Below are 24,022 nucleotides of genomic sequence, written 5' to 3' on the forward strand. Positions count from 1 at the left end.
AAGAAGCCTCGAGATGCCCCCAGCTGCCATCTGACGGTAACGTAATAAGGCATCCTGAGCAAGAACAATCTAGCTTATACTCAAAGAGACAAACAATAGCAAGATTTGGCAAAGATGTAGAGAAACTGGATCCCCATATACTGGCGGTGAGAATGTAAAATGATGTAGACACTTTGGAAAACAGGTTGGCAGTTCCTTAAAAAGTTAAGCCTAGAGTTACCATATGACCCAGCAATTCCACTCTAGGTATAACCCAAGAGAACTGAAAAGATATGTCCCCACAAAAACTTGCACATGAGCATTCATAGCAACATAATAGCCCAATAGTGGAAACAACCCAATGTCCATAAGTTGATAAATGGACCAGTAAAACATGGTACACCCATACAACAGAATATTATTAGGCAATAGAAGAAAATGAAGTACTGATATATATTAAAACATAGATGAATCTTAAAACATTTATGCTAAATGAAAGAAGTCAGATGCAAAAAGCTACATATTATATGATTCTCTTTATATGAAATGTAAATAAATAGGATAGTCAGGATAGGCAAATCCATAGAGAGACACAAAGTAGATTAGTGATCGCCAGGGCCTAGGGAGAGGGCGACTGCTAGAGGGTACAGGAATTCTTTCTGGGGTGATAAAAACGTTCTGGAATTAGATGCGGTTGATGGTTGCACAACTTCATGAATATATTAAAAACCACTGAATTGTACAATTCAAAAGGGTGAGCTGTTATCTTGTAAATAACCTATAATGGAAAATAATCTAAAAAAAGAATAGATTTATATATATAACTGAATCACTTTGCTGTATACCTGAAACTAACATGATACTGCAAATCAACTATATTTCAATAAAATTTTTTTTAAAAGGGAAAAACAAGAACAGCCTAGCTGAACTCAATTTACCTCCAGATTCATGAGTAAAATACATGACCATTATTAAGCCGCTGTTTTAAGGTACTCTGTTATTCAGGAATGGATAACCAGAATGATGCTCAAACCAAAACCCTGAAAATTATCCCTAAAATCCCCTTTGGTCTCATCTTCTACATCCAATGACAAAATCCTGGCAATTCGCAAAATGTTCCTTAAATCCACCTACTTTTCTGCATCCTCCCTGCCCCTACCTGGCTGTGAATACCATCATTTCATTCCTGAATCAGGACAGCATCTTCTTAACTGGTCTTCTTCCTCCAGTCTGGCTGCCCTTTCCAATCCTTCTCCACAATGCAGCCAGATCTGACCATGTCACTCTAGGCAAACGTTAAAGGTTCCCACAATGTGACTGTAGAGGGACTCTGCAGCTCAAGTGTAGACACTGAGCCTGACTCTGCTCCAGCCACACTGAGCCCTTGGAGTTCCTTGAAGCGACGGAGTTACTCACCCCCAAGTCTCTGCACAAGCTGTTCCTTCACCCTGGCTCTGGCCCTGCCTGTCACTTGGCCAACTCTACTCAGCTACAATGTTGCAGATTAAAAATGGCTCCTCTGAAAAGCTCTCCTTGGCCCTCAAGTCTAAGTTTCCCTTTCATATACCACATTAGTAACCTTTATTTCCCTCTGAATAGAATATGCCACTCCAAAACATAACTGCTTACTTTTCATCTCTACAAGAGTATAAGTTCCTTGAGGGCAGGCCAATGTCTTATTCACTTGTATATCCCTAGTGCCCAGGACAGCACCAGAACCTAGAAGGCTTATAAAAAGATTAGAGCTGTTTGAGTGAACGAATGATAATTCTGTAAAGGCAAATTTATGATCACTTAAAGAATTAGAAAGAATGGAAAAAAGAAGAAAGTTATTCCAAAAGGGATACAAGATAACTGAGAAAAATTTTGAAATAAAAGAAACATTTAGGATTATCTAATTAATCCCACCTTTTTATAGATGAAGAAATTTAAGACAATAACATTGACTGGTTTGCCCAAACCTCACACTTAGTTGTTTCAAAGCCAGGAATACAACCAGGTCAACCAACCTCCATAGTACCTCTTCAGCGTTTCAGGATTTTCAAATGAATCACACAACTCAATAATGTAGGAATTTCAGACTATGGCCAAGTAATTTCTCCAAATTAAAAAAATCTGCCTTATAATCCTCTTGTACTATATTGTTCTCATGCCTGAACACACGGATGTAGCTCTGGGCAACTTTACATTTCTTTAGCGTACACACTCATCAGAATAAGTAAAGGAGTGACAATGTAAAGACTTGGTGAGGATACGGAATAACTGGAACTCTTACACTACTGGTACAAGTCTAATTGGTACAACCACTTTGGGAAAAGTTTGGTGGTATTTAGTGAATCTAAACATATGTATGCCCTGTGAACCTGAAATTCTACTTGACCCAACAGAAATGAGTGCTTATTTCCACCAAAACCATGCACAAGAATGTCTGTAGCAGCTTTATTCCAAATATCCCCAAACTGGAAACAACCTAAATGCCCATCAACAACAGAATGGATAGATTAGTAATAGTATATTCATACAATATTGCATTGCAACTAAAAGGAACAAACTACTGATTCACTCAACATGGATGGATTACACAGGCATGCTGAAAGAAATCACACACAAAAGAATACAAAGCTGTGATTCCATTTATATTAAGTTCAAAATCAGGCAAAACCAATCTATGTCAATACTGCCTGGGAAGGAACATAGAGAGCCTTCTGGGGTATTAGAAAGGTTTTACATCTCCACCTGGGGTGGTTACAAGACACAGGTACATATAAATTCATCTAGCTGTACCTTTAAGGCTGTACACATTACTGTATGCAAATTACACTTCAATTAAAAAGAAGACAACAATTTGGTGAATAAAAAATTTGATTAGGGCTTCCCTGGTGGCACAGTGGTTGAGAGTCCGCCTGCCGATACAGGGGACACGGGTTCGTGCCCCGGTCCAGGAGGATCCCACATGCCGCGGAGCGGCTGGGCCCGTGAGCCATGGCCGCTGAGCCTGCGCGTCCGGAGCCTGTGCTCCGCAACGGGAGAGGCCACAGCAGTGAGAGGCCCGCGTACCGCAAAAAAAAAAAAAAAAAAAAAAAAAAAATTTGATTAGAAAAGAATAAGTGCACATTAGCTTTATGTAATACCTTATTTTCATGAAGTACAGTATAAACATTCTCATTCAACCCTTACAGCCCTATGTTAAAGTTTTTTTGCAAATAAGATTCTCATTTACTAGTCATAATTACTATCTTTAAAAATACCTGAATCAGAGAAGAAAAGAGGAAATAAAAATTAAGTGATAGTAAAAATTAACTTTAACATTCTTTTTGGGACTAGAAGTCCTAATATGAGTAATTTGCAGAACAGACAAAAAAACATGTTTTATCCAAGGTCAAGGACAAATCTTTTGTGCCCAGCTCTTAAAATGTACAAGAAAGTATGTGCTCTGACGTAATGTTTAGTTACATTATTTCACAAAAATTGTACACTGCCATTTCTGGAGAGTATAAAAATCCCCACGGTGTCACTGAAAGGCAGGGGGGCTGGGGGAGGGCAGAATCCAAGACATACACAAGGAGAAAGAGACAGACTCGTTTTATCTATACTTGCCCTCCTTCTGTTAATGCCATTATATTGAGTCATATGGACTCCTACACCAATTGGTACAGAAATTATAACGCGATTTTTTTTAAACACACTTAATAATCAATAGTCATCACAGAGGCTCTGATGCTATCTGAATTTTTCAAATGAGGAAATTGTAGTTTGGATTAATTTGTCTTACACCAGGTTCCCAGTATTTGGGGTTTTAGAAATAAGTACATTCTAAATATATACATACATACAAACCTGAGGATGGATAAGGATTGTCATCTTTTTATTCTAACAGGTAATAACATTTTGAGAGCGAGAGAGATATCGTTCACTATCATCAGAATAGACAGCATATTCTAATATCTACACAAAGTTGGAAAGATATAATCTCATATTTTTAAGACTATAAAATAAATGTACAATGACTTTGTAACACTCTGACTTTTCCTTTTTGCTATGGACCGACATTTGGAAAACAACTCGTATTACTCAGGTAATAGGTGGAATATCTAGGAATCAAATACAGGACTTCAAACTTTTTCTTCTCTATCACAAAATAAAACACATACATATTAAGATTACGGATGTGTTACCAACCCTCATAATAACTGAGGCAGCTGGGATTACTCAATTTCTCCTGACCCTCAGTTTCATCAACCATAAAACAAGAATACAAGTTCCTACACCTCTCAGAGGGTCGCTGAAAAGACCAAACAAATGGTGAATGTATATTAAGTACTTCCTGCCGAATCTAGGACAGAGTAAATTCTCAATCAATATTAATTATCATCATTATCACCGTCTTTACTATTACATAACTTTGACTTAACAAACAGCAGCTGATTATATCCAGGCACGGTTTATTAACTTATTTAATCCATAAGTCAAAGCTTTAAGATGCAGGTACCTTTTGACCCTGCATAAAATCTACTAGAACATGATCATAAAAATACTCCACAGGATTAGAAACACTGCATGTAATAATCTCCCTTTTTGAGACGCACCATGTACATTTGCATAGTAAAGGCTGTACAATAAAGAAACTTGAACTTTGTTTGACCCAGTTTCCAAACTTCCTTGGCATTGAAACCTCTTTTTGAAACCATAGAACAATACACTATCACAAAAAATCCAAGAGTTTATATTGAATGTCCACTGCAGCATTATTTATAACAAAACATTAACAAAATAAAACAAAAATTTAAACAAACATAAAATATTCAATTAAAAGGTGATGTAGTTAAGAGAATTATGGTTTACGGGTATAATGCAGAAAATTAATGTTGCAGAAGAGAAACTGAAACATAAGTGTAAAAAGCAAGTTATAAAACTATATCTTCATTATAATTCAGGATTGAAAAAATATTAATCGGATCTCTGTGGGTTGCTTCGATTACAGATATACATTTTTTCCATTGTGCTTGGCTGTGTTTTCCAAATTTCCTCACTAAGCTTTTACTTTAATAATAAATATATTACCAAAATAATCTCATTTCTTACACAGGCAAGAATATATATGTACATGTGTTAATATGATTACAAAATGACTGCTCTAAACTGTAAAACAAACTGAATCATAAAAGACAGATATTCACATAAAATTTCATTAAACAATTTATATGATTCATCGTGTGGTACTAAAAACAAGTAAACACACACACGCAAAATCATGCCTCAAAACCAACACCCATTCTTTTCTTTGAGCTTCTCACAAAATCCAAATAAGATCTCTACATATAAAACCAGAAATGGTAATATCCAAACTAGAACTATAAAACAAATATCTACAGACACATACAATAACATTTGTTAACCTTAAAAACATTAGAGAAATTAAACAGGTTTCAAGAAGATAAGGATGGTCTGCTACAACTCCTTTAAAATTAACACACACAGAACAATACTATATATTGTCTATGCATACATGCAAATATAATAAAAATGCAGAAACACACAATGAGAATGATACCCACTAGCTTTGGGATAGTTGTCACCACTGAGAAGGACAGAGGAAGAAAGCAGGGGAGAGCAGAAGGCTTTCGCCTTAAAGTTTCTTTCTTTTTTTTTTTTAAAGAACACCAGAGTTTTGAAGTTAAAATGGCAAAATGCTAACAACTTCAATCAGGGAGGTAGGTACACAGAAATGTGTTTTCTTATTTTCTGTACTTTTTCTAAATACTTGCATTTATTAAAAATAAAACTTTGAAAGAACTGTATTTTGCTTTAGCTCCTGACTCCAGGTGCAGATTGATTAGGAACAGGTGTAGGCGTTCTGCGCCTCAATCAGTGGTCCTGGGATGGCTCCAGGCTGTCATCTGCTTCCTCCAGAGAGGCCAGAGAAGCAGCTATCTTGTTGAAAAAAGAACCCCCAGGAATCCTTCTGGGGGAGACATGGCCCCAGTTGCTAGGATCTAAGTCCTCAACCCTGAGAGAGGCAATCCAGAAGTCAGAACAATTCCCAGCAACGCTAGGTACAAAGGAACCTGATAAATGAGATGGTCCTGCAAATCCAACTTTTAGTTCCTATTTAGTTACTCTTAAAATCATGTGCTTTTGGCTGTGAGTCAAAGAGCAGAATGCCAATGCCAATGCTTATGCACGGGGTGAAGGAGACAGTGGGTAAACAAGCAAAAGCAAAATCAGTGAGCAAACTCTCTCACCTTAAGGTACAAACACATGTACTTCCCCAGCTGAAGCGGGGCTGTCTGAGTTCCCAGGAGGACTTCTCCCAGGTGACAGCAGCAATCAAGCTACCTCTCAATTTCCAGCCCTGTGCCCGAAACATGGCCCCACTCACTCATCCTCTCAACAACTATTAATTATTGCTAGGTTGGCAGTACTGAACCATGCTTACATGCATGGGCTTGGAATCCACCAAGCTAGGCTCGTAGCCTTGCCCTGACACTCCACTGGTTACATGATCCCGGCCATTACTCCACCTCACAAAGCCTTAAGCTCCCTCTTTTCTAAGTCAGTATGTCTTGCGCCTAAGTCAGCAGTATCTGGTTAACAGGACTGTTGGGAGGATTAAATTGGGTGATGCAAGTGAAACACTTTGCACAGTACTTGGTACATAGTTCCTTATTTACCGGGCTCCAGACTCAATTCTGGTGATAAAAGGATGATCAAGACAGTCAGGGACCCTGCACTGATACATGTTACAGATTCAGCGATGAAAACGTTTGCAAAGCGCCCAAAATTAAGAGTTTCAAGATGGTAACCACAGAGCACTAAGCCAAGCACGGGGGCCCTTCTAAGCCACACACCCACGAAGCCAGCCCTGCCGGAAGTAAATGTGCTCAAACACTTTGCTGATACTCAGAAATGAGGGTCAACAAGAACTGGGCTTCTTAGATTCAACCACACCCCAGAAGCATTTAGGGAGATGCCTGGGCAGAGCACAGCATAACTGAGGGACTGCAGGCTCCAAAATAAAAGCCCATCATTAACTCAATTTGTGAGAAGTATCAGCATTTGTTAACTAAAATGCAGTTACCAGACATTCCCTAAACATCTTTTCTTCCTTCTAGTCTACCTCAAAAACAAACGCTTTGGAATTCATGTCATCAGGAGACTTTGCCCAGCTGAAATCCATAAGTAAAAGGCTACTTGGGGCCTAGTGTCTGCTGGGCACAGACCCACTTCCCATCAGCCCTTGGTTAAGGAGCAGAGCAGACTTCAAATAAACTGCCAAATAGATTCTGAGTCTCAGGGACTTCTGAGTCTTCAAGAGATGACTGGGGCTTGTGGCCCTGAAGGTGCCCTTGAAGTGACACTAGGGGGCAGAGTACCAGGGTGCCTGGAAACCCATTTGTGGTCACTTGATGAAACACTGGATGGTGAAGGCCACCTCAGTGCCCAGAGTCAGGACGTTACAGGGCGGGAGGCTCAGGACACAACACAGTTCTCTTTCTATCCGGCCTTCTTCTTAACAGTCATGTAGCGGAGCCAAGTCCTCGAGCGCGTGGGAACATCAGTCAGCCCGCTCCTGGCACCTGATTTCTTGACTCAAGAAGCAGCATGGTATTTACATGAAATACACTGTAAAAATTTCAACTGCATTCCAACAGCTTTAACACCAAGCTGGAAGGAATGCAGTGAAGAGGGAGGGCTCTGGGGCCACAATCCCAGCTTATTACTTGTTAGCTGTGTGAACTTGGTGAAATTACACAACCTCTCTGAGCCTTGGTTTAATGCATTACACGTGGAAAGCACTTACATTACCTGGCACCACAGCAAATGCTCAATAAATGTTAACTGATCTTACCCTCATAACTCCTATGCTTAATTCCCTCACCCCCCAGCATGCCTACAAGCACCTGGCTTAGTCGTCCTTCAGAATGCAAGCTCCCAGAGGGCAGGAATCACGTCCCCATGTGTCCTCTCTTGGGACTCGTTCTACAAGCCTGGAACAATAGAAGGTCGAGAACCAGAACTACTGTTTTATATCGCAGTTCCTGCTTCATCGTCTGGATATTTTTAAAACTTTTTTGATAAGAGAACTGTTTATTGTGCTCCCATTATTTTTATCTTATGATTTGTTAATAAAAGAACATCTACGGGGCTTCCATGGTGGCGCAGTGGTCGAGAGTCCGCCTGCCGATGCAGGGGACACGGGTTCGTGCCCCGGTTCGGGAAGATCCCACATCCCGCGGAACGGCTGGGCCCGTGAGCCATGGCCGCTGGGCCTGCGCGTCTGAAGCCTGTGCTCTGCAATGGGAGAGGCCATAGCAGTGAGAGGCCCACGTACCGCAAAAAAAAAAAAAAAAAAAAGAGGCTTATGTCATTATGTTACACATAGTCAGAACATACAAGTTATAATGATCACAGTCATTCATGGTCGAAAACAGCACGCTTTTAAGACAACAGAACATCAGATGAAGTCACAACTGTGCCTTCACTCCTCGTTTTGAATGGGCTCACTTACAACTTAGTAGAGCCTGAGAGCTCTGTGTACATCAAGAGTTTCTGTTCTTGGTTGGTTGATTCCTTGGTTTGTATCCTGCAAATGGGGATGGATTTGTGCTGATCCACCCACCTTCTCTCACCTGATCTTCCCCATTGACACAAATTTTTATAATGGCAGGTATAGCCTGTGACCAAGAAACTAGACCACATTCATCAACCTATACTAGGAAGAAAACTAGAACCCTGGCCTTATTATATCCCAAACCCAATACAGACACGCAATGATCATTATCTGACAATTAGCATCCAAGACTAATGAAGCACTTTTAGTTGTCACATTTTCAGGCCTAGGTTTGCATTTTAGTTCACAGTGAAACAAAGAAAAACACATGAGAGAGAAACCTACCAGCAACCCAAGGAGCACATCAGAGGCAGCCTCCTCCCCCTGTGTCTACCCAACTGTCCTGCCACAGGTTCCTGTAGAGCCACCTGCCTGCCAGCCCTACAGTCAAGGGGATCCCAGCTGGGGGCTCATCGGCTCTGACTTTCAGGGTCATGCACAAAGCAGGGGTCCCATAGATATTTGTTAAATGGATTAAAGAAAATATCCGAAGGTGGCTTTTATTTTTATAGGTATTAAACAATCCTCAAGAGAGTCTTGTGACTTCCTGCTTGCTGATGACACTCTAAATCTTTCCATATCCTGAGACTAATTTAAAAGGTAGTCCAGGGACTTCCCTGGCGGTCCAGTGGTTAAGACGTCACCTTCCAAAGCAGGGGGTACGGGTTCGATCCCTGGGAGGGGAGCTAAGATCCCACGTGCCTTGGGGCCAAAAAACCAAAACATAAAACGGAAGCGATATTGTACCAAATTCAATAAAGACTTTAAAAATGGTCCACATCAAAAAAAAAAAACTTAAACAAAATAAAATAAAAATTAAAAGGTAGCCCATTATTTACCACTGAACGGTAACAGTCATTCCACAAGAGGTGTAAGAATAATATCAGCAACTTAACCACATTATATTGACATTCTACATCTGAAAAGCAACGTGCTGTGTATAAATCACTTTCCTTCCATTGTCTCATGTAATCATCAACGGCACTACACAAAGCATAACAAATTTTATTGCTGTTATTTTGATGGCAGAAGGGGGGGAAAGGTAAAATCCAGGCCAAAGAACATGAATCGGTACACAAAGAATATTAAACCGAAAGGAATCCAGAAGTTGATCTTATCCAACTTTCCAGGAAAACATGGTAGACACGTTTTTCATTATAACTTGACTATTTCCTCCTACCATATTCAAAAAGCTCCACACGTTGTCTTACTAATTCTACCTGTAAGAGAGACAGAAAGAAAGATGCTGGTACTGCCCTTTGAACAGCAGCAGAATCTTTACCTACAGACCTGACAGGTGTGCACATGGCCTTTAAAGCCCATCCTGAAATTGGGAAAAAGGTATGTGGCCTGCCAAGCAGATTCCCTCGTCAACCGGAAAACCAAGATTTTTTATATTAAATGGCCACCCAGCCTAAACAAATAATATCTTGATCATCTTAAAGTTAAGAGTAAAAGATACATTTTGCATTCCCCAGAGCAAAACACCTAATCCAAACAGATTTTATCTTGTCTTACTTTAGAAGCTGGACAGAAAAGAAGAATTGTCCCTTCAGTCTCATATTCATTCAACTTAACAAATAAAGATTGGACACAGGGCGATACATATAATTATTTAGGATAAGCAAGTTACCATTATTTCCCTAAACTGAAATCAATGAAAACCCTATCCACCTTATTTGTCCCCTCTAATTGAGAGCACTTCTTTTAAGTTAAAAAATCAACAGCAGCCTCTAAGATCAGAGAGCTTCATCAATTGTTTTAATAACCGCAATCTTAATGAAAGCTGTTAAAAACAGCACATCTACGTTTCTCTCATTTCTCTTCCTCTCCTCCAAATGAAAAAGGTTAAATGATGACATCCAGCCTAAAGAACAATGCATACACACACACAGCTCCCCCTTCCAGCTTCCAACAGCAACAATAAGTCAAACACCGATTAAAAAGAAAAAACAGAAAAGATGGCACACAAATTATTCCTGTCAAGTGATACACAGGGTACTTACTCTAGTCCACAAGCTCAACAAAAGCTGAAGAGTTAAACTCTCGGAATGAAAGGATCATATTTTCTCTGGAAAATAGGTAAAAGGACTTGGGAACTGATTTTTAAAATAAGATCCCAGACAGAGTCAATGAAATTGATTTTCATTTTTTAGAAACTGGTTTTTAATAAACACCATATAAACATTATGTACGAGCAAATGAATCCGTCTGAAAGGCAAGAAGAAAGGAATGGTGTGTGGAACATCATTTTCTCTGAGAGCTGATAAGCAAAACGTAAACACAGAAGACCACCTGAGGAGGGTTTCTTCTTTTAAACTTAATGTTTAAGGATCTCCGTAAGTTTTTTCACAGCGGATATTTGGCACATTCATAAGAATGGACTTATTTCCTTTAAGAGTTTTTTCCTCACCGCCAGTGATGAGCCAAGTGATTTTTATGGGGCTGTTTCACTGCACTTGTGGATTTTTTAAAAAGCATAGATAAGGTGACAAAATAATGATTTTTCAAAAACAGGGTGTATGGGGGCATGGCAGGTACAACAAAAAGGCCGTGTCGAACTTGGGGCCCATTGATTCTGACACAAAACTGTTAGGAAACTGACAAAGAAATAATCTGCTTTTAAGGTAATCTAGAGCCCCACAAACATTCCTCCACCCACCCTTAGACTCTCCATCAGTAAACTAACCTGAGTAATTAAACAGTCTTCCAATTTTTTTCCCCATGCAATTTGCAAATTTAAAACTCACCCAGTAAATAAAATAATAAAATACCAGAACAACTTGAGTTCCTTTTTAGAAACTACTTAAGAATCCAAAATTAGCTTTCAATAATATAGGTAAGGGCAGCCCCTTCCAATTAGGTAATTATCCTCAACTTTGGCTTTAATTCAGGCAGACTGCAAGACAAAGCCGTGGTACTGTACTTGATAAGACAAGCTACAAAATAATCAGTTATTTAATTCAGAAAATAATCTTTAAGAAACATCCAACAACTCTCTTAACCTACATGGCACTTTGTATTTTAAAGAACCTCCTAATCAGATAACCCCCTTCACAGGCTCCCGTTATGGGCAGATAATGTCCCTTTATCACAAAGACAGAGGAAGTTACTGACATCAACAAATGAACCAAACAGAATTTGAACTCAGAATTTTTGACTCCCCTCGATTCACAAGGTCATGCAGTAACTGCAGTAACCACCCCTCCCCACAAGACCACCAAACCAGGAACCTTCAGGGGAAATAAGCCCAAATACAAAATAACATTACAAAACCAGTCCTCGTCCAGCGTTTCTTGACTAGGAAAGCATTCACAGTCTTTCTTAGTACAGAATTAAGTGTAATTCCTAGAAGGCACTGGCAAATCTCTGCCAAGCCAATCTGCAGAGAGAAACCAACTGCCTGTGTTCAACAAGATGAAGGGACGGTCAATGTTTTTTAACCATCTACTTCAACTCTGCATTGCAATAGCGGTTCCAGCTAACAAGGTAAACCTGGTCATTGTTTAGATCGAACACAGCCAGGGTCAATGAGGATCCCCGTGAACACAAACATGCAGCTGTGGGGAAATAATTTCTGGAACAATACATGGTTCTTGCATAATTACACACACACACACAAAACAAGTGCTTTTTAAAGTAATGTTCAGTCCCAGCATTGTGCTGACACTTTTCCCACCTAAACTTCTCAGCATAAGCCTGGCCTAAAAAAGCACAGGTGGGATCCAATTCGTGCACAGGGTAAAAGCGGCGTGCATCCAAGGCAGGAACGGTGAGGCAATGCCTGCCCCTACCCAGTCCCTTCTACCCAGGCTGCGATGTAGATTAGTCCCGTCTACTTTATGGTAATGTGCTTTTAAAACCTCGCGGCGACCGAGGTCATAGCTTTAGAGATCTAATAACAACCAAATGACCGGACCTGCCGGGCACTTAGTAAGCCATTCTGGTTATGGCTCTTTAATAGTACCTGGAGTTCTGCTAAAGGGAGAGGGGGAAACTCCTGCTTCCCGGGAAAGAAAAGCCCTCTGCGGGAGCGCAGAAGGAAGCAAGGAACCCGAGCGCGGGCGGGGGACGCCCAGCCGCCGCGGCCCCATCTCTCCGGGAGCGCCCGCGCGCCCCTCGCCCCACAGCACATCTGACCCGGGCCGCACCTTTACCTGTCAGCTCCACCACCCCCTCGGAGCTGCGGCCCCGCCGTCTCAGCTGCCGCCCCTCCGAGTCCCGGCACAGCTCTAGAGCTTGCTGCGGGAGAAAGAACCCCAAAGGCATCCCATCCCAAAGAAAGAAAGCAAAAAGGCTCTTCCTCCAGGCGGAGGGACATCGGGCACGTCGGGGTCCGAGAGGCAACACGCCACCCCTGCCCCGCACCTACCAGATAATCCATGTACAGAAACGCCTCAGTTATCCGGAGATCAGACATCCGGCAGCCTAGAGCATCCGGAACGGCTCCGAACCCGGAAAAAAAAAAGCAGCGTCTCCGGCTGCGAGCGAACAGCCCCTGAAAAAGCCAGCAACAACGAAAATAGCCGAGAGCAGCCGAGGAGCCGAAGATTACACAAGGGGCGCGGCGATTGGCCGGATGGGCGGGCAGAAGGAAAAGAGAGCGCTCATTGGCTGTAGCGCCTATAAAAGACAGGCCGCTGCTGGTGGTTGGGGAGAAACGCGGGAGCTGCTGGGCTGCCGATTCCTGTTAGGAGGGCTGAGGGGGCGGGGGTTAGGGCGGCGCGGGCGGAAGAGCGCGAGGGGAAAAGCGGAAAATCAGCTGGTGCTGTTGCCGCCCGAATTCTGTGTGCCTCCGTGGTCTCCAAGTTGGGTAAATCGGAACCGAGCTGTGCACCAGTGCGAGAGAGCCTTAGTGTTTCCTCCCATCACCCAGTAGGAAGCTCGCACTGAAACGTGGGGGGCGTAGTAGCCACAGATACTTGATGCCGTTCTCCGGAGCGATTTCCTGAAGGCCCTGTGGCCTCGAGACTGCAGGGCAGGGATGGTTGGAATGTGTAAGAGGGTACTCTGAATAAGCAAGCATGTGACTCGGGGGTGGCCCCTCCCCTCCTTCAGGTTGTGAAGCAAAGGCGGACAGCTCCAGCCTGGTGTCCCTGGGGGTATACAGAAGCCAGGCGCGGTCAGAGGTAACCCAGGAGAGTCCCTTTCAACAAGACGCTAGATTGCCCCAGAAGAAGCCACTCTCCACCGATGTGAAAGGGAAAAAAAAGTTGAGGGACCCTGCATAAGTCGGTTGTAGACTTGAGACTCTCAGGAAGCATCAACTGGTCAGTTCTTTGTGTGCTTTGTGTCCTACACTGTGCACAAATCTATTGCCCCTGAAGAAAATGAGCCATACAATAAGCGATCTGAAAAGACCCGAGTAATACTGTTTGTGACCCGATGTCATCATAAAAATTAAAGGTATCTATAAGCAGGTGCACTTAAGATGTGTATTTCCTGGTAAATAATGTGGAAATTAGCATTGGGGTTTCAATATTGCATTTGGCTGAGAGCGAAAAATCCTGGATCAGACAAGAATCAGGATAAGATCACCCAAGCCTCTAGTTTTTGAAGATTTAGGCTATGAACAACTAGCAATGCCAGACACACCTGTCTTATCAGGCTCAGGTGACTGAAGTGTGCTTGCCCACCCCTCAGCGTTTGAGGAGGATGAGGGATTGCTCTCACCGGTGTTAATAATTAAGGCTTCCACACAATAACCTTTCAAGAGTCAAACTTCATCAACTATCTTTCCGAAGAGGCTGCCTGCCTGTATAAATGTTGTTTTAGGGGTTGAATTTTTATTTTCCCCCAATTTAGCACCTTCCTCTTTTGTATCTTCAGGAACAAATTTCCATAAAATAAGCCTACCTGGGGCTGCCGAAACAGTTCTGTGAGACAACAATGGAATTCACCCTAGATTTGCAGATAACCCAGAAGGAAGGGTAGCCCTTTAGAGGGGGCTCCACATTGGTGAGCCACATGATTTGGGGGAACTCATCTCTCTGAACCTGTTACCTCAGCAGCAAAATGAGAATAACTATAGCCAGAAAGTCTTTTGAAGGAATTAAAAGCCTATAAGTATACACACACTTAGTAGAGAGCTTGATTTTGTTAATCAATTTACAGACAAGTGTGTGTGTAAATAAATTATACTTCTGAAGAAATTACAGTGAGTTTTTACCTATGCTGGAGCTAACTAGACTCAATAGCATCAAGCCATTAGATCCTACTTTAATTGGTATTGACATGATGTTTGGTTTAGGTTAGAACACACGTAGGTTTGGAAGAGATTTTTGACCTGGATTCTGGAGGTGATGATCTACCACAAACCTACAGCACAACTGGTTGAAACTAATTGCGGAAGTTAAAGGCCTCTCAAAGCTGCTAGCAAAAGTAATTCAAATAGACAAGGAAGTGTTTGATTTTTTTCCCTTTCTCTCTATGAATTAGCATATCACAAATAAGATAAAGGGTTTGAGTTAGCAAAGAGACACCTTTTGGTACACTGTCTTACTGATAAGTGATGTCTTGACTACTGTCAATTGAGGCTCTTGAAAGGCCTGTGAGTTTCTATGCAAGGGAAGATGACCATTCAGGAGCAGTTGGCTTCTGCCTTTCTTTAAAAGCTAAACTTAGGGCTTCCCTGGTGGCGCAGTGGTTGAGAGTCCGCCTGCCGGTGCAGGGGACACGGGTTCATGCCCTGGTCCGGGAAGATCCCACATGCTGCGGAGCAGCTGGGCCCGTGAGCCATAGCCACTGAGCCTGTGTGTCCGGAGCCTGTGCTACGCAACGGGAGAGGCCGCAACAGTGAGAGGCCTGCGTACCGCAAAAAAAAAAAAAAAAAAAAGCTAACCTTAGTAAAGAAAAAGAATCCTCAACAGAAGGTCATCAGGATAAACATAGTTCATGCTACCTCTAAGAATGAGTAAGCAGGGAAATGAACTTTTCAAGGAAAAGTTCCAAAGGCTACACCGTAGTTCTCACCCTGTTCCACACCATTTGCATATTTATTCTAACTGGCACCAAGGAAAACTTTGTGTTCAGTGTGATGTATTAAAAGAATCTTGTCCTTTGGAAAAGGATCCTTGTAAAAACCCGAAGCGTCAGAACTCCATGTGGAGCACATTTTCTCAATTGTTGTTAATCTTCTGGGGAGTTAATGTGTGCACCCTTGTGCAGAAGAAAGAGGCTAATTTAAGTTGGTATGAACAGATAATACACTGCCTACTACATGAAGCTGTGGTCTTATGTGATAGTTGGTAGCAGTAATCACCCCAATGCATGCTTTGAAAAAAAGTTTGGAGAGGTTAGAATGAATTCATTCAACCTACCCCACTATGTGCCAAGTAACAGGCTGCAGTGTTGAATAAGGATCTCCTTAAGGTAGTACTGCCTTTGCTCTCAGTAGAAAGGACCCTCTTCCAGATGCCTAAAAAAACATGTATAAACTCATGAGGTAGTTACATTACTACACAGGTTCTGAAGAAAGAGGCCATCACTGCTGCTTGTCAAGAGCAAGGAGCAATTCTTTTGACAGTCTGTACTCCACAATTCCATAAATATGGCTAGCTAGCCACAGTTCAAGGAAATTTTTGTTAAAGTGTTACTTGTAGGAAACAAAAACAAATGCATTTTTGCAACTTGGTCTCCCAAATTCTACCATCCAGAATGACCAATATATCAGTGGCTATTCCCATCTACTTTTTTTTGTTCATTTCTATGCTATATAATAACTTACAGGAGAATACTGTCTTTACTAGTTTTATCATGCACACTCACTTCATATATTAAATTCACCATATCATGAAACTCTATAAATGTTTAATGGCTATATAAGACTATTGTATAAATGTACTATGTTGACAAATCCTCTTAGATATTACTGCTATAAACATTGCAGGGAATGTTTGCTTATAAACTCACTCACATCTCTTTATCCTAGACGTAATTTCTTGCAATGGAATGACTGGTACAAAGAGTATATGAGCATTTTTAATACTCATTTTTGTACTACCTTCTGGTCTTCTTTCCCCTACCCCAACTCCAAAGTAGGGAGTGCTTATCTTGCTTCATTGTTGCCTTGATTGATTGGGTATATTATTCCTTAATAGCTGAGAGGTGGTATCTTCTATACGAATAACTCTTAAGCCATGGACACTCCTTTTTCAGAAAAAATAAAGGTGTCCAGACACTGAATTCTCCAGTGGTCAATGGACACACTGAACATTTACTGCCTCCAGTAACTCCTGCGACTTTAAAATTCTCTAAGCCCTTTCCCCCTCAAGTGGTGGCCTTGACCCCCCATCTCTAAGTTAGCCTACTCCCCTTTCTCTGCTTCCTAAACCTTCCTAGTACCACTGTGTCCTGAAACATGAACCTCAGAGTGGGATGACTCCACATGAAGCTGTTAACAGAACTTGGTTCATGAACGGAAGACATCAGAATGAGGTTGGGAGAGCACGGACTTATTCTAAAAAGATAACTCACCTCTTCCAAAAAGTATTTGCTGGGCCTTGGAGTATTAAAACAAGATCAGGCATTTAAAATGAAGAATCAGGGGGGACCTTCACGATGGCAGAGGAGTAAGATGTGGAGATCACCTTCCTCCCCACAAATACATCAAAGATACATCTACGGGCTTCCCTGGTGGCACAGTGGTTGAGAGTCCACCTGCCGATGCAGGGGATGCGGGTTTGTGCCCCAGTCCGGGAAGATCCCACATGCCGTGGAGCGGCTGGGCCTGTGAGCCATGGCCGCTGAGCCTGTGCGTCCGGAGCCTGTGCTCCACAGCGGGAGAGGCCACAACAGTGAGAGGCCCGCATACTGCAAAAAAAAAAAAAAAAAAAAAATGGTAATAAGAACATACATATGGATAATTACCTTAAATGTAAATGGATTAAATGCTCCAACCAAAAGGCATAGACTGGCTGAATGGAAAACAAGACCCTTATATATGCTGTCTACAAGAGACCCACTTCAGACCTAGGGAAACATACAGATTTAATGTGAGGGGATGGAAAAAGATATTCCATGCAAATGGCAATCAAAAGAAAGTGGGAGTAGCAATTCTCATATCAGACAAAATAGACTTTAAAATAAAGACTATTACAAGAGACAAAGAAGGACACTACGTAATGATCAAGGGATCAATCCAAGAAGAAGATATAACAATTGTAAATATTTATGTACCCAACATAAGAGCACCTCAATACATAAGGCATGTGCTAATAGCCATAAAAGGGGAAATCAACAGTAACACAATAATAGTAGGGGACTTTAACACCCCACTTTCCCAATGGACAGATCATCCAAAATGAAAATAAATAAGGAAATACAAGCTTTAAATGACACATTAAACAAGATGGACTTAATTGATATTTATAGGACATTCCATCCAAAAACAACAGAACACAGTTTCTTCTCAAGTGCTTATGGAACATTCTCCAGGATAGATCATATCTTGGGTCACATACCAAGCCATGGTAAATTTAAGAAAATTGAAATCATATCAAGTATCTTTTCCGACAACAATGCTATGAGACTAGATATCAATTACAGGAAAAACAAAATGTAGAAAATACAAACACATGGGGCTTCCCCGGTGGTGCAGTGGTTGAGAGTCCACCTGCCGATGCAGGGGACACGGGTTCATGTCTAAGTCCGGGAAGATCCCACATGCCGCGGAGCAGCTGGGCCTGTGAGCCATGGCTGCTGAGCCTGCGCGTCCAGAGCCTGTGCTCCACAATGGGAGAGGCCACAACAGTGAGAGGCCCCCGTACAAAAAAAGAAAAGAAAAGAAAAAAACACATGGAGGCTAAATAATATGCTACTAAATAACCAAGAGATCACTGAATAAATCAAAGAGGAAATCAAAAAATACCTAGAAACAAATGACAATGAAAACATGACGACCTAAAACCTATGGGATGCAGCAAAAGCAGTTCTAAGAGGGAAGTTTATAGCAATACAATCCTACCTCACGAAGCAAGAAACATCTCAAACGAACAACCTAGCCTTACACCTAAAGCAGTTAGAGAAAGAAGAACACAAAAACCCCAAAGTTAGCAGAAGGAAAGATATCATAAAGATCAGATCAGAAATAAATGAAAAAGAAATGGAGGAAACAATAACAAAGATCAATAAAACTAAAAGCTGGTTCTTAGAGACGATAAACAAAATTGATAAACCATTAGCCAGACTCATTAAGAAAAAAAAAGGGAGAAGACTCAAATCAATAGAATTAGAAATGAAAAAGGAGAAGTTACAACAGACACCACAGAAATACAAAGGATCATAAGAGATGATCAGCAACTATATGCCAGTAAAATGGGCAACCTGAAAGAAATGGACAAATTATTAGAAAAGCACAACCTTCTGAGACTGAACCAGGAAGAAATAGAAAATATAAACTGAACAATCATAAGCACTGAAATTGAAACTGTGATTAAAAATCTTCCAAAAAACAAAAGCCCAGGACAGATGGCTTCACAGGCGAATTCTATCAAACATTCAGAGAAGAGGTAACACCTATCCTTCTCAAACTCTTCCAAAATATAGCAGAGGGAGGAACACTCCCAAACTCATTCTATGAAGCCACCATCACCCTGATACCTAAACCAGACAAAGATGTCACACGAAAAAGAAAACTACAGGCCAATAGCACTGATGAACATAGATACAAAAATCCTCAACAAAATATTAGCAAACAGAAACCAACAGCACATTAGAAGGATCATACACCATGATCAAGTGGGGATTATTCCGGGAATGCAAGGATTCTTCAATATATGCAAATCAATCAATGTGATAAACCATACTAACAAATTAAAGGAGAAAACCCATATGATCATCTCAATAGATGCGGAAAAAGCTTTTGACAAAATTCAACACCCATTTATGATAAAAACCCTCCAGAAAGTAGGCATAAAGGGAACTTACCTCAACATAATAAAGGCCATATATGACAAACCCACAGCCAACATCATTCTCAATGGTGAAAAACTGAAACCATTTCCTCTAAGATCCGGAACAAGACAAGGTTGCCCACTCTCACCACTATTATTCAACATAGTTTTGGAAGTTTTAGCCAATCAGAAATCAGAGGGGAAAAAGAAATAAAAGGAATTCAAATCGGAAAAGAAGTAAAACTGTCACTGTTTGCAGGTGACATGATACTATACATAGAGAATCCTAAAGATGCTACCAGGACACTACTAGACCTAATCAATGAATTTGGTAAAGTATCAGGGTACAAAATTAATGCACAGAAATCTCTCACACTCCTGTACACTAATGATGAAAAATTTGAAAGAGAAATTAAGGAAACACTCCTATTTACCATTGCAACAAAAAGAATAAAATACCTAGGAATAAACCTACCTAAGGAGACAAGAGTCCTGTATGCAGAAAACTAAAAGACACTGATGAAAGAAATTAAAGATGACACAAACAGATGGAGAGGTATACCATGTTCTTGAATTGGAAGAATCAACATTGTGAAAATGACTCTACTACCAAAAGCAATGTACAGATTCAATGCAATCCCTATCAAACTACCAATGGCATTTTTCACAGGACTAGAAGAAAAAATTTCACAATTTGTAGGGAAACATAAAAGAACCCGAATAGCCAAAGAAATCTTGAGAAAGAAAAACGGAGCTGGAGGAATCAGGCTCCCTGACTTCAGACTTATACGAGAAACTACAGTAATCAAGACAGTATGGTACTGGCACAAAAACAAATACAGATCAATGGAACAGGATAGAAAGCCCAGAGGTAAACCCATGCACATATGGTCACTTTATCTTTGGTAAAGGAGGCAAGAATATACAATGGAGTAAAGACAGCCTCTTCAATAAGTGGTACTGGGAAAACTACATGGACAGCTACATGCAAAAGGATGAAATTAGAACACTCCCTAATACCATACACAAAAATAAACTCAAAATGGATTAAAGACCTAAATATAAGGCCAGACACTATAAAACTCTTAGAGGAAAACATAGGCAGAACACTGTACGACATAACTCACAAAAAGATCCTGTTTGACCCACCTCCCAGAGAAATGGAAATAAAAACAAAATTAAACAAAGGAGACCTAATGAAACTTAAAAGCTTTTGCACAGCAAAGGAAACTGTAAACAAGACGACAAGACAACCCTCAGAATGGGAGAAAATATTTGCAAATGAAGAAACTGACAAAGGATTAATCTCCAAAATATACAAGCAGCTCATGCAGCTCAATATCAAAAAAACAAACAACCCAATCAAAAAATGGGCAGAAGACCTAAATAGACATTTCTCCAAAGAAGATATACAGATTGCCAACAAACACATGAAGGGATGCTCAACATCACTAATCATTATCACTAATGCTCAATATCACTAATCACAAGGATGCTCAATATCACTAATCACGAAATGTCAAGTGGATAGCTAGTGGGAAGCAGCTGCATAGCACAGGGAGGTCAGCTCGGTGCTTTGTGTCCACCTAGAGGGGTGGGATAGGGAGGATGGGAGGGAGGGAGACGCAAGAGGGAAGAGATATGGGAACATGTGTATATGTATAACTGATTCACTTTGTGATAAAGCAGAAACTAACACACCATTGTAAAGCAATTATACTCCAATAAAGATGGAAAAAAAACAATGAAGAATCAGAGACTTCCCTGGCAGTCCAGTGGTTAAGACGGTGCACTTCCAAAGCAGGGGGCATGGGTTCGATTCCCTGGTTGGGGAACTAAGATCCCCACGTGTTGCGCAGTGTAGGAAAAGAAAAAAAGTCACCACTTAAAGTGGTAAATAATTATACCAGGAAAAGATAACTAGACCTCACAAGCAACCATTATTCAAGCCTCAAGTACCAAGAATCTATACAAACCCCTCCCAATACTTCCCCCGGATCATTTAATCTCTTAGACACAGTACTGCACTGCTGATTGTTTTAGTTTCCTATTGACACTATAACAAGTTAGCACAAACTTAATGAAAACACAAATGTATTCTCTTCCAGTTCTACAAGCCAGAAGTCCTAACTGAGTCTTATTGGGCTAAAATCTTATGTTGGCAGGACCGGTTCCTCCTGTAAGTGCCAAAGGAGAATTCCTTCCTTGTCTCTTACAGCTTCTGGTAACATCCTTGGCTTGTGGCCATATCACTCCAATCTCTGCTTCTGTGGTCACATTGCCTCCTCCACTTCTGTAATCTAATTTCCTTCTGCCTCACTTTTTAAAAATTAATTAATTTTTTTTATTTTTGGCTGCATTCAGTCTTTGTTGCTGTGCAGGCTTTCTCTAGTTATGGCAAGTGGGGGCTACTCTTCGTTGCAGTGCGTGGGCTTCTCCTTGCACTGGCTTCTCTTATTGTGTAACATGGGTTCTAGGCATGTGGGCTCAGTAGTTGTGGCTCGTGGGCTCTAGAGCACAGGCTCAGTAGTTGTGGTGCACGGGCTTAGTTGCTCCCCGGTATGTGGGATCTTCCCAGACCAGGGCTCGAACCCGTGTCCCCTGCACTGGCAGACAGATTCTTAACCACTGTGCCACCAGGGAAGTCCCCTCTGCCTCACTTTTATGAGGACAATTGTGATTGCATTTAGGGCCTACCCAGATAATCCGGGATAAGCTTCCCATCTCAAAATCCTTAATTTATCACACCAGCAAAGTCACTTTTGCCTTATAAGGTAACATTCACAGGTTCCAGGTATTAGAACCTTATATCTTTGGAGCCATTATTCAACCTACCACACTGATCTTATGCAGAAAACACAAATACTTCCATGAAAATCTAAAGTGACAAGCACAATTTACTAATGCCTAAGAAACCAGAACATTTGGAATAAACTATCAACTTCATAAAGAAATTAATTAATTTAAACTTTTTGATGCAGCCCTATGGTCTTTTCCAACTCTATTTCTGTAGTTGTTACTTCTCATCTGGCATTTTAAGTTTACCTTCCCAAAGCGTGTCGTCTTCCTCTATTATACTTTTTAAAAAATAGCCTTATTGAGATACAGTTCACATACCATACAATCCACCTATTTAAAGTGTACAATTAAGTGGGTTTTAGTATATTTACAGATTTGTACAGCCATCAGTCAATTTTATAACATTTTCATCACCTCTAAAAGAAATTCTGAACCTTTTAGCTAGCACCTTCCACCGCCTACCCACCAGAAACCATAATCCACTTTCTGTCTCTACAGATTTCTCTCTTCTGGAATTTCATATGAATGGGATCGTGATGTAGTACATGGTCTTTTGTGACTAGCTTTTTTCACTTTACATAATTTTTTAAAGTTTCATCCATGTTGTAGCATGTACATTCCTTTCTATGGCCAGATAATATTCCATTGTATGGACATGCCACCCTCCATTTATCCCTTCACCCATTTATGGACATTTGGGTTGTTTCCATGTTTTAGCTATTATGAATAATGCTGTTCCTTTATTATACTTTTGGTCTCCATTTTTTGATGATCAATATTAACTTTTTCTTCAGACCTGTTCCTCTCATTTCTTTCTTTTTCTTCACCAGTAGCTAAACTTTCTCCTTCATAGTAATAGTTTTAGACAAATTTTTCTAGAACTGGTCAAATATGAATGCTATTTCCTCCCTTTAACATTTTAACTGAGTTCTTATAAGGAATTTTATCTGCTTCTCATTGTCGGATTAGTCCTTCACTCACCACATCTTTTGAACTCCATTAGTACATTTTTTTATTCTAGATAGAATGTTGAAAGGGTAAAATCTCTGAACATATTTTAATTGTACAGTGTTTACAGTGGTTTTGAACCTTCTGTGGGAAGAAACATCTGAATTGCTTTATCCTGCATGAAACAATAGTATGCTAAGTTCTTTGAAAGTCTTTGAATAACCAAGATCATAAGCCCTCCTTGGTAGCCAGATTATTTAAAAAAAAAAATCAGGATGATAAACCAGAAGAATCAGCTATGTATCTTCAACTGTAAAATACTCATTGTTCCTTGGTAGTGATTTATTTCAGAGGGATAACTAATGCCCTTTGAAAAATAAAGGTGTTTTGGAGACTGAGATGAGCCACTTGCTTACTCATATTGGAAGATCAATTTGGCTTTAATAACCAATTTGCATTGGATTAGAAATCTGTTTTAACAAAACAGATAACATGTTCTTTCTTTTTCTTTTTAATGCTTTGGAATAAATTTAAGAAGAAAGGCACATAACTTACATCTTAAAATTTACAAAATCTTACTGAAAAACATAAACCAAGATCCAAACATATGGAAATAACCAAGATAATAATAAGAACAACAACTAGCGCTAATACAGCACTTATATGGCAGATATCATAGTAAATGCTTTACTTATGGTGTTGGGTGGGAATACTTAATGTCACCCAATGTCCTTTTCCCCTAAATTAATTATAACATTTCCTTAGTGCGCCCAAATCGACAAAGAACATATCA

General features: G+C 40.5%; 1 protein-coding gene across 3 annotated transcripts in view; it reads right to left on the reverse strand.

Annotated features, from left to right (window-relative positions):
- Positions 1-13,084, reverse strand: part of ARL15 (ADP ribosylation factor like GTPase 15) — a 417,368-nt gene extending 404,284 nt beyond the window's left edge. For all 3 annotated transcript variants that reach the window (XM_060142949.1, XM_060142948.1, XM_060142947.1), the window contains exon 1: positions 12,963-13,084. In XM_060142949.1, coding sequence (XP_059998932.1) covers positions 12,963-13,010 — 48 coding nt within the window. In that variant the 5' untranslated portion in view covers positions 13,011-13,084. The remainder of the gene's footprint in view (positions 1-12,962) is intronic.
- Between the last annotated feature and the right edge of the window lie 10,938 nt (positions 13,085-24,022).

This window comes from Lagenorhynchus albirostris, chromosome 3 (genome assembly GCF_949774975.1).
Source record: "Lagenorhynchus albirostris chromosome 3, mLagAlb1.1, whole genome shotgun sequence".
NCBI lineage: Eukaryota > Metazoa > Chordata > Mammalia > Artiodactyla > Delphinidae > Lagenorhynchus > Lagenorhynchus albirostris.